This window comes from Coturnix japonica, chromosome 12 (genome assembly GCF_001577835.2).
Source record: "Coturnix japonica isolate 7356 chromosome 12, Coturnix japonica 2.1, whole genome shotgun sequence".
Taxonomy (NCBI): Eukaryota; Metazoa; Chordata; class Aves; order Galliformes; family Phasianidae; genus Coturnix; species Coturnix japonica.
The window spans coordinates 5,220,639-5,240,349 of NC_029527.1; the positions used below are offsets into that span (position 1 = coordinate 5,220,639).

At 37.5% G+C, this 19,711-nt stretch overlaps 1 protein-coding gene across 5 annotated transcripts in view; it reads left to right on the top strand.

Moving 5' to 3' along the window:
* Positions 1–6,948: 6,948 nt before the first annotated feature.
* Positions 6,949–19,711, top strand: part of CACNA2D3 (calcium voltage-gated channel auxiliary subunit alpha2delta 3) — a 333,983-nt gene continuing 321,220 nt past the window's right edge. For 2 of the 5 annotated variants that reach the window (XM_015875440.2, XM_015875441.2), the window contains exons 1-2: positions 6,954–7,704; positions 8,318–8,399. In XM_015875440.2, coding sequence (XP_015730926.1) covers positions 7,586–7,704; positions 8,318–8,399 — 201 coding nt within the window. In that variant the 5' untranslated portion in view covers positions 6,954–7,585. Of the gene's footprint in view, positions 7,705–8,317; positions 8,400–19,711 lie in introns of all 5 variants that reach the window. The other 3 variants (XR_001558078.2, XR_004308777.1, XM_015875439.2) reach the window with 3 other exon arrangements.

The window sequence follows — 19,711 nt, forward strand, 5'->3', positions numbered from 1 at the left end:
GCAATGATTTATGGAGTTCAACTGTTATATAGATTTGTATATGTAGGGAGATGAAAGAAAACATTCTTGTCTCAGTCTGTTCAGTGGCACCTATCTGAGATGTATTCTGTTAGGCAAGCCTTTGTGGTTCATTGTTTTCATGATCATAGTAGTAAGAGTAATGTATACAGTTGAGTAACTACAAGAAGATTGTTCCAGCTGTAGCTTCTTCTGGCCCTCCAGGTAATGACTTGTACCTGCAAGAGAACCTGGAGGAGATAAGGATGAGCCTAAATAAGCTCAAAACTTTGACAACTCCTGTTCTTTCTCTGATAAAAACTGAGTATACACATGAAGAAGGTGTAGACTGGTACTCTGTTAGTATCAAGGAAGTTCCCTTCTCTGCCACCAAGTTGGCCAACCTAAAGAAGGATTTTCTTTTCTGACCTAGGGAATCAGAGACAGAGAATGTACAGTGAGCATCACTTACTGGGGAAGACCAGATACTGCTGACTGAAAAGGAAGTGGAGTGTTGCTAGGGACCCCTTTACTACTGGTAACCACAGCGCCCTGCAGACCCTAATTCAAAGAGCTGCTTGTTAGGCAGGTAGATTAAATCTCCTGGAATGTGGAGACCCCCTCTCTATTAATGGGGCTATGAACCATCTAGTGGAAAGTGTCTAAAAGGCAGCCTGCCTTCAGAAGCATGATAGGGAACTCTGGACATATTAGGAATTCCCTATGATTATGCCTGTGGATCCAGAGTCACAAATCAGTCTGCTTAGAGGCAGCAAGGTTTCAACTAATGTTCTCTAGAATGTGTAGCCTCCTGTATTGACGGTGCTGGGGGAGAGCCAGCCTAAATGAGGTCTTTGCCCATGGTAGCAGGAACTGCTGAAGATGGGAAACCTGATTCAGATGAAGCAGTAAGTCTTAAGTAGGTTGTATCAGGTTGAGGCAACTAATGAATTGCCTATCCTATTTTATTCAGTGATAAAGTATCTTAACAGCTGCATAGCTAAGAAATGTATTTAGGGCTTCTTAATATTATTTTAATCCAATTAGAACCTATTTGCCTTTTGATAATTCTTTGTCTTACTCTGAAATTGTGATCGGTATTCAAGAAAATCTGATATCCTCACTTTATAGGATTTTTTTTCTGGGAAGGAAGTCAGTGGAATTAATTGTCATAATGCTTGATTTTTTAATGTATGCTATTTCCAATAGTATTTTAAGAGAACTTTGATTTTTCAGGATCAGAATTCTTGGTAAATAAACAAGACACTTTAGAATGACAGAGCAGAATTATATCACAATTTACAAAGTGCTGCTGTAGAATTATATAAAACTAATTTTCTGTAATAATTCATAAGCAGCATTGCATTGAATAAAATTTCAATTCATTCATCTGATGTTCAAGACTTCAGAAGAGTCACATTTCTACCTTGAATTCATCTTTGCAATTTAATCAGTGGCAGAACTATAGGCCGTGAAGTGCTTATGGATCTCTACATGATCACTTGTCATAGTGTTGTCTTACGGACAAAAGGCTGTTCCAACTTTGTAGTAAGGAAACTATTTTGAAAATAATGAAATGTTAGTCTGAAGTTTGCAGCTGGGTGGTTGGAAACATACCCTGAAGACAATGGATCAATAGATGTCATTTCACCCAGTGGTACATTGAAAGAGGCTTCTCAGTATTGCTTTTCACCTATTTCCAAGTAGGTTTCCAACCAATCATGATTTTTGATACCCAGTGTCTGTGTCACTAATCCTGCAAAGACCTGAAGTAACAGCAATGCTTTTCCTTACCTTTGAAGTCTGTGCATTGGGGACCCTCTAATTCCTCTAAAAGAGGAATTTGCAAGGTTTAGATGAACGTTCACAGACCATTGTAGTAACGAAGGGTTTCATTCCAGTGTATAGACTGGTTTCATTCCAGTGTATAGTAGTGGATTAGCACTGATATACATTTTGACCTTTGATCTCCATTTGTATCTTCAGAGGAAAATGCTGGTTTTGTTTGTTTCTGTAGTATTGTCTCTATTATGTTAGCACTCTCAATTACAGTTTCTCATTTTTAGGTCATACCTTCAGTTTTGAAGCATTCTGAATGCAATGAAAGCACTAACATTTACAACCTAGCAGTAGCCTTGGGAGATAAATGGAATTTATTTCTGTAGAGAAGCGTTCATTTCCTAGACTGATGCTTAAAAGAACCCAAGTGCAGCCTTTGTCTTAATGATTGAAAATTCAAAATAATAAAGAAAGCTCATGTAAAATGACACAAACAGACTAGAGCTACAGTGGACTACAGAAATTGGATTTGGTTAGCTATAAACATCATTAGCTTAAAGCATTCTAGCTTACCATGCGGTGTGAGCTCTCATAGGCTGGGATGTGATAATGCTTTGCTCTTTTACGTTTTAACTCCTTGTGGAGATGCTAAAAGCCAGCTGAATATAGGCTTTGTAGAAGCTAAATTAACCATGCATTCCCTGAGGGCTTATGGCAAACTGTGAGGTTTATTTGGTGGTGGAGCATGCTGAAAATAATGTGATAGTAACCTAAAATGCTACTTACCAGTTGTAAGTATTAGAATTTTGAGTCTTATGAGCTTTTATTTATTTGTATGTAGCAGATTTTGATTACATGTAAACATGTGTTGTTGTGTATCCTTTGTACTGACTGTGAACTGAAATATCATTTTTTATTTGATGTAAATGATATAAGTATACTGGATGATGACATTATGAACTTGCTTACAAAAGACTGATATGGTTTTTAGAATTTTGTACCATTTTTAGTTTCCCAAGGCACTAGCTAATGTGCACAATGTGGAATTGTGCTCATTTAATCCAGTGGGTAATGTTACTTGACCTCAATCTTCATTGTAAGTGGGTTGGAAAGAGTCAGTAAACAGGCATCCCCATACCAATGAAACACTTATCCACACGGGACCTCCATAAAATTCAAAGAGGACATGTACATCTGTGTAGACTCTACAGAATAATAAGCGGTCTCTTGCTCTCTGTGTACAGCTCACTCAAAACCAGTAAACCTACATCCTCACTGCATGCAAACACTACTTGATGAATGCCTTCACCATGAAGTTGTTTCCCGATCTGGAGTGTTCAGATTTTGCATTTTATCTGACAGTCTTGATGTGCTTTGTAAAGCTGAGATGTCCTTTGTTATTCCACTATGTCTCCTGTCTTCGTTTTTCTTTGTTCATATATAGAATGTGCTAAGAAATAAGGGAGCAATTGTGTACAGGTTAAAGGCTGTAAGGATTTTCAGTACAGAACATATTAAATCGCTGATTGCATAAGGTGGCTACTTCTTCCTTTTTTTCCCCCGTCTCTTCTATTTTTCATATTTTAAGGGTTACTGTTTTTGAAAAAGATTTTGAAGGTGTAATTGTGGGGGCACGTTTTCGACTCTTAGCCCAAATGAAAAAATGTGCCGCGATGAATAAGTCGGATGATTTGAAAGTTGGTGTTTAGAACCGCTGTGTAATGCATCACAGAGCAATTAATAACACCATCATATGCTTTGTAGTTAGGACTTGTTTGTCTATTTTTGCAGTAATTGAATTTTATGATATATGTTGAAGGTAGCAAAACTGATGCATTTCCTCCTCCCCCACCCCTCCCTTTTTTATTAATAACTGTCAATGGAGATCACTTGCATCTTCAATAAGACTTTCAGCACTTTAGCCTTCTGCATTTATTTTCCTTTTTGGATAAAAATCATTGTAGATAAGAAGAATCCAAAGAGAAATACAATAAACGTTTGTGTTAATTATATCATTTCCTCCCACTATTCTCCCCTGCAACATATGTCATCCTCTCCCCATGCATCTCCATTGATTTTTATATATTTTATTCTGGCTTGATACAAGTCTAATCAAAGACCTCAAATCATGCTCTGATGCTACAAAGATGACCCTATTCCTGCACCCTTCTATCAGCTTAAATATATCTAGATGTAGGCAGAGGAAGTTACTCTGTGTGTACAGGACTTTCCTTTAGTCTGTATTCCCTGCTTCGGTCTGTGCCCATTCTCATGTTACCATTTCATTCATCAGTGCTCTCTGACCATGCCTGTGACTTTCTATTACAACACTGAATACTTCATGAATCCGTATTTATTTATTTAATTAATGCCTTAGTGGAGAAAGCAGATTTCTTCATATACTGAAATACTAATATAATGATACTTGATCATCAGTGAGTGAGACATAAGGTGACATTTTCCCATTTTAAAATGGGAGTGGGGGATGAGGTTTATATATGGGGGCTTCTGCTGCTTCTGAGGTCAGTGGCTACTGAATAACTTCCCTACATGCACTGCTAAGATGCCACTTCAGTTTTGGTGGAGTTACTTGTTTGATCAATTATCTATATGTAACATCTTTTTTCCTAGTGGGACCAGCACTTAACTGCTGGATTTCAAGCAGAATATTTGCTCTAATGATAGCACAAGCACATGATAGAAATGCTGTATTACTTCCAAAATAATGGTTATTTTACTTCTCCAACACTCAGTTTTCTTCTGACTTTGTTCCATGGTATTACAAGGCTTTATCTAATAACTTCTACAACCCCATTATAAAGGACTAAAATCTTTCAGTATTAGCTTTCTTTCCCCCCTTCCACCCCTCCTATTTATATGCCTCGGTCCTCATGCCTACTTTAGGGGAAGTTTCTACATCTGACATGTGAGGACAACATAGTGGGTGTAAGATTAGCTTTTGATCCTGGTATTCTGGCTGCAGTGATCTGCATATGGACATAGCTTGTGCTGGTCAGGCCAGGATGCGGTATGAGCCCTTGTCTTTTGTGACAGGAGATGTTGCCACTGCTGGAGGCTTATATGCACATGTGTTAAACCACTGCTGTGGCATATGGTGGCTTTTCAGTCACTGAACTATTGAAAGGAACCAAATAACTGCCTGAACTTACTAGTGTGTGTCAATGAAAGACGCAGAAAGTACTCCATGGTATAACGGATACAAAAGCCTGTCAGTGCTATGGGTGGTGGCTGTTCTTATAATGAATTGCATCAATGTATTTTTCAAGAGTTGTGGTTTTTTTTTCCCCCTGAGAATAGTGATAGTAGAAATAAGATCTTTATATTAAAGAACAGAAAGGAATATAATTTACCAGTTATATGTGGCAAATGTATGTTGTGGATCTGATATGATATTCAGTGTTTAGTAAATGTAAATACAGTCAGGGTTGGACAAGTGCCTTCTGTATTTTGATGACAATAATTAGTGAGGGTTTTAATGCATGTTAAATCTCTCTGGCTATTGAACACAGACGTGCTATATGTGCTTTCAGGAAGTTTCAAGAGCTTCCAATAATTCCTTGAAGTATGAAGGTAGCTCTAGCTTGTCATCAGTGAGATGTATATTGACCTGAGGCGGTTAGTGTTATCTTCATGTAAATAGAGAAGTTGGAGTCTCACAAGCTAGCATTACACATTTCTTTCCTGACACAGTTTGAAAATATATTCAAAAGAAAAACAACAACCAAACAACAAACTGTACAGCACAAGTGGTGAGGCAGCCCACTGCTCTTATTTCATCCTCCTTCAGAAAAGATAGTATTGCTTATATAACACGTTCAAAGGAGCACGCAATTCATTATGTATGGTTAGTCAGCCATGTGCATTTTTACATTTCTGCCTGTAGGTAGGCTGAACACCTGGTGACATGGCAGCATATTTAAAACACTGTTTAGAAAATCCACAGTGCAGATCTGAGCACTTTCAAAATGGTTGAATAACAGACAAAATAAGCCCAGCATCTCTTCTGACAACTTACTTCATAGGAAGGCAGTAGTATGGGGAGAATCAAATACTTTTTGTCCCTGAAAGATGGTCAGCGTGTGCTGAAGGCTGCAGCATGCTGTCCGACTCTTATTCTGTACAGCAGCTTACCTAAGGCAACCTTTCTTTCTTTAAACTTCCAGAGAAAGCAGAAAGCTTCCGTTGGCCAGGTGCTGAACAGAGATTTTGATGTTTTAAAGTAAACTGTTCCGTGCTCTTAAAAATGGTAACGTGGGGAAAAAAAATACAAGTACTACACATCTAGTTTAGAGACAAAGTGTTAAACGAGTACAGCACGCAGAGGCAGAGTGAATATTTTGAGGAATACTCTAACAGGAGGGGGAAGAAACAAGAATCCTGGAGCGGATGCTGGAGCAACGGGTGATGTAAGGATGACTCAGCCCGCGTTCAGCTCATCTCCAGGTTCTGCTGTGCTTATTTACATTAAAGTTCAATTGCTATTCTTAAGTCTGTGTGTTTAGGGGAGAGGAAGGTGAGAAAGAAGCAGAAGAGAAAGGAGGGAGGGAAGGCTTTAAAACGCGACAACAACAAAAATACCTGGACCAATCCCTCCTGCTCTCCACGCCGTTCGCTCCGTGGAGGAGCTTGTCATCCTATGCTCTCTCTATCGAGAGGATTCTTCTGAGAGCGCAAATTAATAATTTATTCACAGGCTCGAGTCGGTTAGCCAGCATTGATTCACTTATGCTGCGTTTCTTTTCACTCACATGCCTTCGCTAGTCCCCATCTCTCGGATAGTGTCTCGCTGCAGCGCTCCGGCGTGGGAGGAAGCAGCGAACGTGCCGCCGTGCACAAGGACGGGCCGTGCGGGACGCGGTTCCATGTGCGAGCATCACCTACAACCGGGACCCCCCCTCGCTCCGGCATCTCGCTGCCCGCCGGCACTGCCGCCTCGGTGGTGCTCGGCGCTCCGCTCCCGGCGGGGCGGGGGGTTTAGCCCAAGGCTGGGCGGGGGCCGAGCACGACCGTGCTGCCCGGCCTGCACCCGCCCGTCATGCGGCGCTGCCCCGCCTGAATTGGCCGCGTCCCCGCCGGGTGGGCACAGCCTTCCCCCCTCCTTCCCTCCCTCTAAGCCGCCCTGGTTCAGCCCCCGGCAACGTGCTGCGTTCTGCTCTGCTCTCCTCTCCTCCCTGCAAGGGCTCAACTCCACTTTCAGCTCCTTCAGACTTTGGCTGCTCTTGCCATCCGGAGGCTCCCTCCCGCCGGTCCGGCTCCTCCTGTGCCTGCCTCTCCGCGCTATCCCGTTAAAAGGCTGCAGCTGACGCTCTCTGAGCCAGTCGTTGGTTGACTCCGTCTGGGATGAAGGCTGGAGGTTACCGGCGAGAGAAAGGAGACCTCTAGGCAGCTTTCCATTTGCAAAGTGAGCGGTAATTGCGAGGAGACAGCCTCCCCAGTTGGAATCAATAGTCTGCTTTCTTGCTGCTAAGGGCACTTTGGAGCAGTAGTAGGTCACTGAAGTAACTCCAGCACGCTGCTGACTGCGGAGTTGTAAAGAACTGCGTGCAAGTGGCTGCAGGAGTGCTGAAAAACGCGTCCCTGTTGCCAGGGACGGAGTAGTTCTCAAGTCATTAGAGCTTCTGGTCTTCTTCCATTACACAGAGAGGGTCACTTCTGGGAGGGATGAGGATGGAGAAGTGATTCCTCCAAGTGTCGCTCTCGTGGAGGGGGTGAGGGTGGCTTTAAAAGCCAACCCCAACTGCTATTAAATTCAGACTTACCTGAATTTCCCCAGACCTCTTCAAGCACAATGCTAGAAAATCTGAATCTTCTTCGGGCTTTTGGGGGTTTTTTCTTTATCTTCTGGACAGCTTTTAACACAGCCTTAGTGGATGTGGTTGGATCGGAGCAGCAGATCCCCCTGTCTGTGTAAGTGTTTTCATGGTATTTCTCTCAGGACTGTGCTCGAGGATGAGAACTTGACTGCTCAAGTTCCTATTCCTTATTGCAGATATTTGGTTGTTCGAGGCACCTTTGCTCCTCTGTCATCTATTTCTGAAATCCTGGTCTTTAAAATGCTTGGAACCACTTTAAATTTATGCTAGTGCATGTATTGTTGGAGTTAGTGGCCGCAGAGCTTTATTTTAAACACTCCTATTTACTGGAGTTCATATGTTATGTTAACTCATTGTTATGCGAGAAGGACCGTTCAGAACCGTTCTGCTGTTTTGTCTGCTCCTTTCATTTGTGTGACCTCATGCCAAAGTGTGTTTCTGGGCAAGTTGATCTTTTAAATTTAAAAAGCTCAGGTTGGGTGGTTTGGAGTCGGAGGCCTCACCTTGGCAGAGCATCCAGCTTGTGCTTGTACTTAAACAGCTTTGCTAATCTTTTTGCTGTGCCTAGCTTCCTTTGTGAGCTCCTTAATGCAAAATTGCTTGAATCCTTATGAGTGCAGCTGAAGCTGCTACAGTCTGTGTTGCTTGCTATGACATGTGTATTACATTTCTTCCTGCCTCTTTTTTTTTTTTTTCCCCCCTCACAGTGTGAAGCTTTGGGCCTCAGCGTTTGGTGGGGAGATCAAATCTATTGCAGCCAAGTACTCGGGTTCCCAGCTCCTGCAGAAGGTAAGGATCTTTTATGCTTGTAATAAGGAAGGTTTTAAAGGGAAAATGGAGGCAGGTTTAATTTTTTAAACAGGAAAGCAGAGCAGTGCATCCTTTGGTCTAAGATCTATTTTTGTATTGCATACTGGTCCCTGATGACTCTTTGCATTGCACAGCACTGTTTGGAGACTCCTTGATTAAAACGAGTTGGTTTTGAGGGGTGTGGGATTTTTTTGCTTTCATTAGAAAGTAAACTCTGTTGTTTTATTTTTTTGTTTGTTTTTTTTTTTTTTAAAATTGAAGTCTAGATTGCGGGTGTTTTGTCTGGTTGCTGCATTGTGATGATCATGTTTCTATGTAGAAACAGCTGCTGCTTATGAAAAACATTAATTTCATTCAAAGAGCAGAATTAGGGCATATTTTATTATTTTTTGCCCTATGCTGCATGTATGCAATTGACTGTATCGGGAGAAGGAGGCTGCACTGTTGTTTGTCATCTCTGCAGTTTTTACAATCCCATTATTCCCCAATCATCTCAACCCAGTGCTGGGATGTATTACATCATTACAGATAAAAGGAATGAATGTGGTTATCTTCTTGCTCAGCTGCACAGCTGGGTAATAAGCTAGTGAAGTATTGCGAAAACTTGAGAAATTGGCATAAGTCTACATAATTTGGGCAGAGAGGAATGAGAAAGCGGATTTGAGTATTAGACATATATTAAGAGACTGCATCTAGTCTAATATAAATATGCAACCAACAATAGAGTTCCGTGTTATAGACCACTCATTTTTACAGGAGTTGCTGAATAAAGCATGGGGAAAGACTGAGACAAATACGTTGAAGTTTTTAACATTGTGATTTTCTGGCATTTATTGTGATCCTTAAAATGTGATGTGGAAACAGAAAAACACTGGGATGTTCTCTGACTACAGAGACCAGTCATTCAATCCATATGTTATATTTCTGCTTGTTTTAGATGTGATTTTTGGTTTTGAGTAACACTTGTTTGTTTTTGTTTGCTTGTGAAGGAAAAGCTCCAGCTTGTAGCGCTTATTTTGAAAGGCTTGTATGCTCGTGAGATTATGTAATGGACAGTAAAGGTAGCAGTTCAAATAAACAGCTTATACTGTCTGCATAACACCAAGCAACTATAACAATACTTAAAGGCGTGGGAGATCTTGAACAGTATGACTTTTCATTATTATGTACCCAGGACTGTTAAACCTGTCCTTAACTATGCTGCAATACTGAGCTATTAAGAACATGAATAGTTGAGGTCTTTCAGTGCTTCAAGGGCCTTAAGTAGCTTCTATTAAGGACGTTTGGCAAACTTTAAATTTAAAAGTGAGGGCATTTAGTATTTATTGTATTCTTAGCTCCTGTTCTTTAAAATCTTTGTGTAGTCTTAAATCTGTATAAACTCTTTCGGTTCATAATGCAGATGGACCTTTCAGTTTCAATTAGTATCTAATCAAGTATTATTAAAAGGCTTTAATTTTTATTTATCAGCCCGTAACAAACAAGTACATTTATTTAACTTTGGAACAGCTCCATGTGCAGCCATTTTTGAACTAAAATGACTTAAAATGTTTTTGTCTATCAGAAAAAAACATGAAAAGTGCTGTGTTTGGCAGTGGTGCTAAAATCCACAAAGACTCACTATAAGATCCTTCATCATCCTTCTTCATAGTAGATGCGTAATAGATATAGGCAATATGGCTGATCATTTCTGTAATGTACTTTTCCTATGTGGTATCAATATTACTTCCTATAGGTTGTTATAACTGTAGGCAATAGGAAGCCATTCACTTTATGTTTTCATCAGCATTCTTTCTGTTTCACTGACAGAACCCTATTCCTATTTTTAAAGGCAGACAGTGAAGATTTATTCCATGTTATTTTGTTTTGTTTCCTGCATTTGTTAAGTTTCATTACAGAATTAAAGGGGAAAGATGGAATGTACAATTAAAGGTATTCTGAGTTCATTTGTTTCTCCATTGCATCCTCTACTCTTTTTTCCCCTCTTTTCTTGCCTTCTGACTATAACAATTTGAGGAAAACCGTGGTACCTTTCAATCTTATTGAAAATTTCCATTTGTTTCTCCTTTTATACTTGCCATTGCTTAGTGTTGGCCATGTTAGATGAGTCTGGATGACAGATGATTTTTAGCATGGACTTCTTTGCATTGTTGTGAAATGTATTTATTTTGTAAGCTTCTATGAGTAAAAGCATATCAAACTTGAAGATTCACAAGTATTTTCACCATGTGAAGTCAACGGCAGAAGCTGTCATAACAATTAACCAAAGTGATAGCAAGCTCTAAATCCAAGCATGGTTGTTTGTAGCTTTTTTTCTTCCTCTGCTACTAGCCAAACATCAAGAATCCATTTGGTGTTTACTGTGAGCTGAGTGTTCAGAATCAATGTCCTTTTCAAGGCGAGATTCCACTTGCCGAGGTAGCATGGCTTCTAATGTTAAGTGGATGAATCAATACTTTTTGATCATGAATTAAGCATCATTAGTAAATTAAGATATAAAAACACGTATAATTATGTATTGGGCACTATGGATTTATTAATTACCAACTGCTTTGCAGTGCCATTTAGTTTAATAAAAGCTTGATAAATGATAAATTAGTGTAAAGACTATTTGATTCATTTTGTTAGCATATATGTTGAGTGCTACTTTCAAAGGAATGTGTGATAAAACAGGGTCCAATTGACACAATCTTTTACTCAAACGCTTTACTCAGTACAATTCATGAGACCCGTCTTGAGTTTTCATTGAGAAAATGAAGTTATGTGAGATACTCAGTTAAAAGAATTGTCAGATTGTAGCTGTGGGTATTGATACAGATATTGTAAATCCCAAGTATCGCTGTGCTGTGAACACAAAATGAATAACCAGCATTGCAGTCCTATTGAGTTTTGAAACATATAAGAACATTTTAATCACTGTTCTTTGTATAAAAAAGCAACATGATTCTATGAACATTGTTTATCTTAACTGAGTGTTTTTTATAATTTCATCCCATTATAATTATCTAAGTAAGTCATTACACCTTCTAATAGTATGTGGGATATATGGCTTTTCCTGAAATTGGCTTTAGATAAAATACAGACTGTAAATAGTTTGGAAAATAATAATAATAGCTCAGTAAATATTTCAGAAATGAAGATGAGATTTTTCAGCAAACAAACACTTTTAATTGTTGCATTATATTGCTCTATTACTTACTTTCAGAGTGAAGGAAGGCCATTCTGAGTTCAAAACACCAAGCATAAGAAAATAGGACAGTATTATTCTTAAATTAGCTGGCTTGTGGAGGTTTTACAGTTGTCATGTAGATTTGGCAGCATACATGAATCTGCTTGGTGCATGCTCTTCACCTAGCTAGAAAATACTTCTGGGGCCTAAAATCTATTCAAATTTTAATTGTTTCTTAGGTAACGTGTAGCACAGTATGATAGATTTTTTTTCTCCTTGTACTTGGAAAAGGAATCTGCTTTATTTGAATCTTGACACATCTTTATACTTTTCTTTTTTAAACACTGATCATTTTTTTAGTTTTAATGCTAGTACAGCCTGGTGGCAAAGCCAGGCTTATTAAGCATAGAATGAAAGCAAGGGTTAGGTCCCATTTTTAGTTTAGATTCATTTCATTCTATGATTGTTCCTCTGAAATTCTATGCTTAGGGAATGCTATTGTTCACGTTACAGTGTTCATGATAATGATGTGTTTTCAGTTCTATATGCTATTGCAAAGTAATAGTAGCAACAAAATGCAAGTAGAAAGTGGAGGTAATTTGCCTTCTGTTAATGTTAAAAATAATTGACGTTTGCAAAGTAAATCTCTAATATAAAATAAGTCCAATTATTTCTATATGCGAGCTGGTTTGTGCTTTATTACTCTTGGAGAAAACTCTAGGCATACTTTGAGAAATTCTTGATTTGGTCTTGAACAGTAAATAGTAATTTATTACTACTATAGGAACAATTAATAATTGAATATGGGCTTTTCTTTTGAGGGTTCTACCATTATGGTTTCTTGCTGAAAGCCAGCTTTTTAAAAGCCCTCATAGAATTTCCTTATGTAAGTTGCTGAACGGAGTCTTCAGTGTTATGTAAGCAGTTAAAGCCCTAGTTTCAAGCAGTCTAAAGTCTGCACATGCCCACTCATTCCAACATTATCTTCATTGTATGAAGAGTTCTCAAATCCATTGTGCTTTCTCCAAGCAACTCTTTCCATCAGTATAGAATTTCTATTTTTAAAGTTTCAAAATTACATTTTGTCTTAGCAGATAGTGCTGCAGCTTGTTTCTTACAACTATGGAAATGTCAGTACAAAACTAATAGGACAGAGTGATTTAGATCAGTTTGCGTTCAGCTGGCACATCTGATTCATGTGGTAAAGTTATCTTTAGTTTTAATATGTATAATAGTGACTTAAATACTTATAGAAGTTTAGTTCATGTTTTTTTAATATGGAAATTGAGAAGGCAATCCAACTGGAAAACATCAGATCTTGAAAAGAGATGAATGCTAATTTCTGTACTTAATGCTTTTAAAGTTGTTTGTTTTCTCATCCTGCATCCGAAAGTGCTTGCACTTCAAGGTTAAAAGTGCTGGTCTCCATGCAGATTATTTTGACAGAGAATGTATACAGCCATAAGTTGAAGCTGCATTCTAATGGTGATTCACTTTTGAACAACTGCTAATCAATACTCTATACTTTCAAATGTCGTGACTGTTCTGTAGGGTACAATTTTTTGTTGCTGATAATAACTGGCTACATGTTGTACAAAACAAATTATATATTGGTAGCACAGATAGTATTTTCTTTTTGGGTTGATGTAGACACTTCAATAAGAGGTCTTCTTGAAATACTTTCATATATTCTTATGAAATTCCTGTTCTGCTTTTTTATGTGTTTTATATATATATATATATATATATATATATTTTCCAACTGTGGACGTTCTTGTGACCCTACTTTTCCCTTATCTTCCAAAAGATTAATTACTTACTGTGTGAATGACATAATCATTTCAATCTTTGCAGTTGAAAAACAAATGTGTGCAACAAAGCTTTTTGTAAAAATAACACTTAGAATTTAAGAATGTTTTTGGGTACCTTTCTAGAAGTGATAAATTCCAGGGACAGATGCTTTCCTAAAATATCCTGCCTTCAGATTGTAAAGGACCAACAAAAAACACTTTCTGACTTTCTGGGGTGTGCTTGGTATGTCTCAAACACTTGCAGTGCAAGGCCATTGCCATGACAACCAGTGAAGGCTGATATCAGCAAGTATGATAAAGTATCACATCCTGCCCTCTCAAAGGGATAGCCCTCCTTCTTGCAAGAAAGTTTTGGCTACAAACTTACCTTTGACAAAGTTGTTACTGTGAACTCAGTTGTCTAGTGTCCTTGGGACGGCGTACCTGCAAACTTACCAGGCATAAGCGGACACCTGAGAGAGACCCTGGGGGGGTCTTTATTTTCATCATCATTGTCTTCTTGGTGATCATTGTTACTGCCTGCTGTTTTCAGACTGTGATCTCTGGACAAGTGTGCTTACCCTATGTTCCTTCTCCAGTGCTGTAGGCCGACACTAGAACTCCTCAAAACAGGCCTTATAAATAAATCAGTGATCAGTCTGTTTCCTATTCATTTTTCTGGCTCTTTCATGCTTTTCTAGCAGTCCTTTCACAGACCGCAGTTGCCATCAAAAGACTTTCTGAAATAAGGTAAAAGACATCCACAGCTCTTCACTCATTTACAGGTATATTCTTTTTGTTGAAGAAGGAAATCAGGCTATGAGATTCTGTAACCTTCAATGTTAATAGAAACGTCTACTGAAGCAGTTTTAAGCAACTCTATTAAGATATCACTGTCTTGCTGCAAAGGCAGATGCCTTCCTTATTGTGAAATACTCATAAAATGTAAGACCTAATAAAAATCATAATTAGTACTGTGGACCTTAGCTGAAAAGATTCTCAACTACAGTAAGCAAATGGAAAACTTAGTGATTTAAATTTTTTTTTTGTTGTTGTTGTTTTTGGTGAAGAACCATTGACCATATCTGTTTGGAAATAAATTTAGTGAAGGGAACTTGTATTCTCTCTATCAGATCTGCACATATTTCATCAACTCAGGATTTCAGTTCTTGAGTTAAATCTCTTCACATAGCAAAAAATAAGTGTTTGTCTAAACTCAACATTTTTAGTATGCTTACAAGAGAATTCTCAATTGTATCAGTTAGGTTTTCAATTCTGTCTCACTTTGTGTCTGTTTCTCCTGACAGTTGTCGTGGCAGGCCTCTATTAGGCCCCAGCCATAAAGCATATTCTACCATCTTTTAGATATTTCCTCAGATCTCACCATTTTCTCTTCAAACTAATTCTTTCAAAATTCTTGTGTTTCTATTGCAAGGTCATAAATTAAACTCTTTTCTCTCTAATATTCAGGTGGACTTTCTTCTGCATATATTCCTGTTCTTACAGTAGGAGTATGTGGTTTTGAAGCTTTGAGATTAGTTTCAACTAACCTGATTGTAAGAACTGGAAAACTTTTTTTTTTTTTTTTTAGTTTTGTCATGGTAACACAGGCACTTCCCTTGTAGGGCTAAACCCAATTCTAGCTCCTAGTTACCTCATTCGAGACATTTTATTTTACTATATTTACCAACCAGATTACCTTAAATGAACTCAGTGTTGCACAGAAATCATTTGTCATCTGGTAGATTATGCCTCATATGTTTTCACTTCAGATTATTCTGCTGGCAGGGAGCTTCTACAGGCTCATGTACAAACTAGAATTTGACTTGCTTTTCTAAAAAGTAGGGGCCGAGCTATGCAGTGATAGTATTTCTAGCCTGCTAAATATAAGATACTGAAAATGTTATTTGGAAGGTATTATTAAAAAAAAAAAAAAAAAGTTAGAACAACAGCACATACACTTCCTATTGTTCCTCTAGGTTGTATTTGAACACTTGTTTATTCAGTAAACTCCTCAGAGTTTATCAAGCTAAGCTGCTAATTTTCAAGACATAAGAAAGAGGTTTATGTGTTATGGATATTAAAGTTTGATGTGTTGGGAACGCATCGTTGGTCACAAAACCAGATAATTATCTTCTAAAGTGACAAAGCTTCAAAGATGAAAAGCAGGAATATTCAAACTTCAGCTTTACAGCTTTACCTTGAAGCAAAATGACTATCATTTTATGACAGCTGTGCCAAATCTGACTGCTGAGCTGTTTGTACATGATGCTATCGTATTACATTAATAGAAATTTTTACTGATAATGAAAACTGTAGGAGGCTAAGAGTAAAGCTTTATGTTATGACTTGCAGCCATTGACTATCTGCATCCAACAGATTTATTACCCCCTACGCACATTGTGCCTTTTACAATATCTTCTGCAGTTTTTTCAGTGAAGTACAACAAAGAGATGATATTATAGATGTCACTGTACAAGAAGGCTGAGTACTCACTTCACGTTTTAGATGTCCCCCTATCATTACAAACTGCAACACAATTTCACAGTACAAGTAGAGATGAGATCTGATGTTTGTCTGAAATTTATTGTGCAAAATACTAAGCAAAAAAGTAAAAAATAAGAGGATATTTTTGGCTACCTAACCTTAAATTTCCTTTTAAAATCAAGGTAGGAGGCTGAGGTTTCCTCTGAATCTGTCTTAATCCTAGATCTATGGTGACTTCCTTGATGGTCTGTTCAGGTAGTGAAGTGATCAAGCATGGCATTAAAATACACCTACAATGTCATATATACAAAGTTCAGAACTTGTAGCAGTGATGTAGTTTTTTTCCAGAGCACCATAGGTCTTTTATTGAAAGTTAGAACTGAGAGCAAGGTTTTCCATATATCACTACCCCTGACTCAGTGGTAGACCACCTGCAAATCAGTTCTGATATATCCATTACATTTGGTATGCAGGATTTTCTACATTGTTTTCTGTTGCATGTTTTATTTTATTTTTTAATTTAATATTTGGATAGCAACTTTATTTGGAATTCACTTCATAAAGAAATTAAAGGACTTTCTAATTCATTGGTTGACTAAACAGGTCAATTTTTGGAACCATTGCACACAGTAGTAGTCCAGTCAGAAGCACTCTTTAAAACGTGAATGAAAACAAAATGAATACAAAATTCATGCTGTTATTTCAATTTAATTTAAGAATAAACTAATTGTCAGAAAATTTAAATTCACATGAATTCAGGAGTAATTGAGAAAAAATCAGATATTTGTTGCTGTGAGTGGCACCTCTGTGATAGTTTTGCCCCTAAAATGAAGCCATTTTTGATAAAAACCTGTATTCTTTTAATGAAAGATACTGGCATAAAATTTTGAATAGCACGAATGTTGGAAAGAGAAAAAAATGTTATTTCATTGACCATTAAGTGCTGTTATGACTGCTGTTGTAGAGAAGGAAACTGAGAAAAGGAATGTGTGCTGCACTGACAAGTAGCTGTGGTACATTCAGGTAGGTCTGTATCTGTTACAATTGCATGTTTTCTATTAAGCTTTGAAAACAGTTCTTAGAATGCTGTCTGTGTATAAATCCCAAAGTGTTTTCTTTTATATTCAGAATAGTCAGAATATTCAGAATAGAATATTCTTTTATATTCAGAATACTAATTACATAGTAATTAGACAGCTATCTGTAATGAGACTGTATTCTGTTGGAGAAGGGATGTAGAGTGTTTGAGTGTACATCATTCTTTAGACCAGAAAATGTTATAGTTTCAGTATGAAGAGTAATTATAAATCTCCTTGATGGTTTCATATAAACTCAAGATGTAATTTTCTTTAACTGCAAAAGTGTATATTCTTCTCCAGCTTTTACTTCTTTGTAGATAAGAGGTTAGAAATCATAGATTGCTTTTGTTTCCTTGTTTAATTGCCTAAAGAGAAGAGTAACTGTAATAGAATCACATTCCTTGTAGGTGAACAGTAGAATAAAATTATCTCCTAGTGACTTCAGTATTAGGGTTCTCTGATTCTACTCTTTATTTCTATCTAAAGGAGCATGAATTCCTTTTGTGGCCCAAGATCTTCTCATATATATATATATATGTATATATGATATATACATACACACTCCTTTCTCTTACTGCCAACTCCTCTTAAATTCCTCGATAAGGAAATGGTATTTGTCAGATCCAGGTTCTGTTAATGTGTCTCTGGAACTACTAGGTAAGCTTGAACAAGTGGCTTTTGTTCTGTAGACATCGTGTGTAATAGTAGCAGCATCTGTGAGGCAGCCCAGTTCAGTTTGTGTAAAAGTAGCTCTCTGCATCTACTGCACAACTGGGAAGTTGTTATTAAATCTTTGTTATTTTCTTTGTGCTTACAGCTCCATTGATAGAGAGACTGCAACCCAGTTCTCCAGCATGATTCATTCGTGCTTTTTCTTGTCACCTGTTGCCAAATTTCCTTACTGTGATGTGATTCCAGCTTTGGATAAGGATTACAGAAGGCACTTGCTTTTGTAACCTGGATAGCCAAGTTATTAAAGAAGAAAACAGAGAGAAAAAAAAAAACCTGTAGAGCCTTCCCCACCCTTACATTAGAAATGCAAATATTTCTCTATGTTCAAAGGGTACCAAGGAAGTTGTTGCTCTGTAGGTTACATTCATACAGGTGTGAAAGTATGCCCCTTTTATCCTGGCCTTCCTGAACTGTAGAGGAAATATGAAGAAATTTTCTTTTGTACTACACTACAAATTAATGGCAGTCAATTATAAAACATAGAAGTAATGGGGGAAAGAAAGGCAGTAGGTGAAACTGGATACTGCGTGTCATTGTGCAAGATGAGCCAAGTCTACTGTAGTCTGACCTTCAAAGAGCAGAATTGATTGATTGATTTGCTTTTAAGTTCCTTTGATCTTTTTAAAAAAAATAAAAATCCCTTCCATATTAAAAAAAAAACAAACAACAAAACATCATTAACTCTTACCAAAGTGGTGTTATATGCTTTATATACTTTTTTTTTGTTTGTTTGTTTCTTGACATTTGAATTTTTGAATGTTTTCCAGCAAAACTAGCTGGCATATGGTAAGCATTCAAGGTATTCGAATAGTCTGAATTCTTACATAGTTTCTTTTAGTCAACAGTGCAGGTATTTTGACTTTCTTTGAAGAGAAAGCTTTTGAATTCTGTATTTAGTACTCTGTCTATTTTTTAGTTCATTCAAGACATTCTATTTGGGAGATTAGGTTAATTTCTTTTAATATGTATTATTTTAAACTAATGTTTAAATGTTTAAAGTTAATATTTCTGTTTAATTTTGTAAAAAAGCTTCTTAAGCAATTGAAAAAAATAGTGATTAGATACTTAGACCAAGAACAACAAGCATCCTGTACTACAAGAAATGTCTTAGTGCTTAGCTTCTGTTCTAGGAAATTGCCTTGCCTGGAGCTGCAACTGTACGGCATGTTTAGGAGTGAACTGAAAATACTGCTCTTACTCAGGAGTGCACTTTGGTAGTGTATAGGTGAGCAATGTTCTCATTTCTTTTTTTTTTTTTTGGTACATGGTTCAAACAAAAAGTCAAACTGAAAAAGAAAACTCAAACGTAAAACAGGCTTGGGGAATTGCTGAGATTTGATGTGTAGTTGACCCCAGAGGGAAAATACTGGGAAAGACTTTTTGGGTTATAAGAATGGAAACATAGCCAGGTGTATTTCTCCTTAAGTCTACCTGAAATGCTCAATTTTATTTGATTAAAACTTTAATCAAGTTAAGATTAACATTTTAATCAAAGGCTGATTCTTAGTGACTAATTATGTGTTTCTGGTGTGTTCTGCCAGTTATCTATCCTGCACGGATGTCGCAAATTTTAAAGACTACTGTGTGGGATTTCACTCCTTTGTCTTTTCTGTGCACCAGCTCTGAGATGCTGAGACTTGGTCTGCTGCTTGCAGTCTAGCCTTGGGATAAAAGGCTGCCTCATGCAGTTGCCAGAGTACCTGAAAGCTATAATGTGTTGGATTATTTTGACTTTTTTTGGATCAGCTGAAACTTTTAGACACTTTACATTCTTGACTCTGAGTTCTTTGCTCTTGAAGTTAAACTATTTGCAGGTGACTTTGTGACCGTTATTTAGTTCACTTTATTCATGCTCAGTGAACTCGTAGCACAGTTTCTTCTTGGTGGATTATTTATTTGTTTATTTTAATCTCTCTTTTACATTGTTCACACTTCTGTGAGATGAAGCCTCTTTTAAGGTGTGATTTCATTACCAGTATCTTGAAGAGACACAGCAGCAAAATGAATAGGTTAAAAAAAAAAACACCTCACAAT